The following is a 1,858-nucleotide window of genomic DNA, read 5'->3' on the forward strand; positions in this document are numbered from 1 at the left end:
CATATATATAATAAACAGAATATATATATATATATATATATATATATGAACCAAGACGTTCCCTAAATAAAGAACGTTTGGAGGATAACTACACCTCCAAAGAACCACGTCACCCTTACATATCAAAATCATGATTCTGACAAATATCGCATTGTAAGTTCGAATGGAATCTTATACTGTCTAAAGTGCATCGTTGCTGAACGCTTCAAATGTGAGCATATCGAATCAATATACATAATTTGCGGTATAGTGAATCACAGATCAACATTGAACACATACCCAACAAATGCAAGGAGACTAGACTCTGGTTGCTCAGCTGTGCATCGGAGAGATGCTTCAATTCCTCTGAAGCCTTTGCTGCCGCCACAGTCCAGCACTTGCTGACAGGCACACTCAGCAACACTTCACCTGCAATCACATCCCTCTCCGTCGCCAGTCCTCTGCCCGTTGTGGTAAAGTCACGTTCAACAACACACTTCTCAGTACACTCCACATCCATTGTGAGAATATGTTAACACATATGTATTCTGGCTACTAGCTGCACGCGTGGTGCTGTGTAATATCGCCACACGATAGTTGTGATACATTTTCAGAAATCGAAGAAACCGCCAAATTTTCATATGACTAAATATGAATGTATGTTCGTTTGCCTGCATGTATGTTGATCTATTTTTAGAATATTTTAAACCGCCAAATTCCAATATGACTAAATATGTAAAAGTATTTATATGGTTGTACGTATTTTTTATATAAACATATGACTGTATGACTGTATTTATAAATGTCTAACTGTATGTCTGATTGTATGTCTGACCGTACATATAACTGTATGCATGAATGTATGTAGGACTGAATGTATCTATGACTGTATTCATGTATGACTATGCATGAAATGACAAAGTACTTCTTGTGCTGAACATTTGACAGCAAAAGGATTAGAACAGCTCCAGAAGCTCTTCCACTTTTTACCCCTGATTCCGGTACCAGTGGTGTATCTGAAGTAAATAATATGATTCAGATTGCAGATAGCTTCTTGCTTTTTAGTCTTTAGTGGTTTGTAATTGTAGCGACTGTAGGTATATAGTGTGGCTACAGTCTATACAGTTTTGTTCAGTGGGTAAAATTCATTTCTAGTCCCACTGTTGAACCATGGACACAGTGTCGTCGGATGTGCAGCCCGAAACCATGTAAAGAATTTTGCTCACTCTAAATCGGATTTGATAAAAACATATACGTCAAACGCATATTCGATCCAGTAATAAATAAAATGAGAAGATTTATAGGGTTCTTCCTTTTCGGAATAATCTACACAATGACCCTGAATGATCCTAACAATACGTCAAGTGGAGAGCTACGAGTGACCGCAACCGAGTACTACAAAGCTAACGCCTTTGGAAACTGACTCTAGGTGTAATTTCTGCAGCACTTGGCAATGGTGGTGTCTCGCCCGTCCAGAGTTTAATAGTCTTCCCCCCCGCACACCTCTCTTTGCCATCAAGTCGATCGCAGAAATCTGTCTCGACAAGCTAACATTAGCACGTACGGCGTAAACCAAAGATAGCGGGCAGTGCCAGTCTACTCAGATGTGCTAGTCATGGTCTGATGTTAACAATAAAAAACCCTTTGAAGGAGTATTGCTGCAAGTTAAAAGCCAAACTTAGAAATCCCAAAATACAAGACATCAAAATATATGCATTCGAAGTACATGTGCCCAGGTCTTGTACTCGAACCTGAGAGGTTTGAGCTTATGCACGGCTCGATAACAGAATAAGAATATGAAAGTTGTTTGTTTATATCAAGAAGCCCGACCGAAGTCACAATGGACTATTGAACCAGAGAGTTGTCATTTCAGTTGCAT

General features: G+C 39.2%; 1 protein-coding gene across 1 annotated transcript in view; it reads right to left on the bottom strand.

Annotated features, from left to right (window-relative positions):
* The window catches only part of SARC_00311 (hypothetical protein), a 9,418-nt gene extending 8,900 nt beyond the window's left edge, over positions 1-518 (bottom strand). Inside the window, exon 1 of the mRNA XM_014306038.1 lies at positions 280-518. Within this exon, the coding sequence (XP_014161513.1) occupies positions 280-499 (220 nt within the window). The 5' untranslated portion in view covers positions 500-518. The remainder of the gene's footprint in view (positions 1-279) is intronic.
* Positions 519-1,858: the final 1,340 nt, after the last annotated feature.

The sequence above is a fragment of the Sphaeroforma arctica genome (assembly GCF_001186125.1).
Source record: "Sphaeroforma arctica JP610 unplaced genomic scaffold supercont1.8, whole genome shotgun sequence".
NCBI classification, from domain to species: domain Eukaryota; class Ichthyosporea; order Ichthyophonida; genus Sphaeroforma; species Sphaeroforma arctica.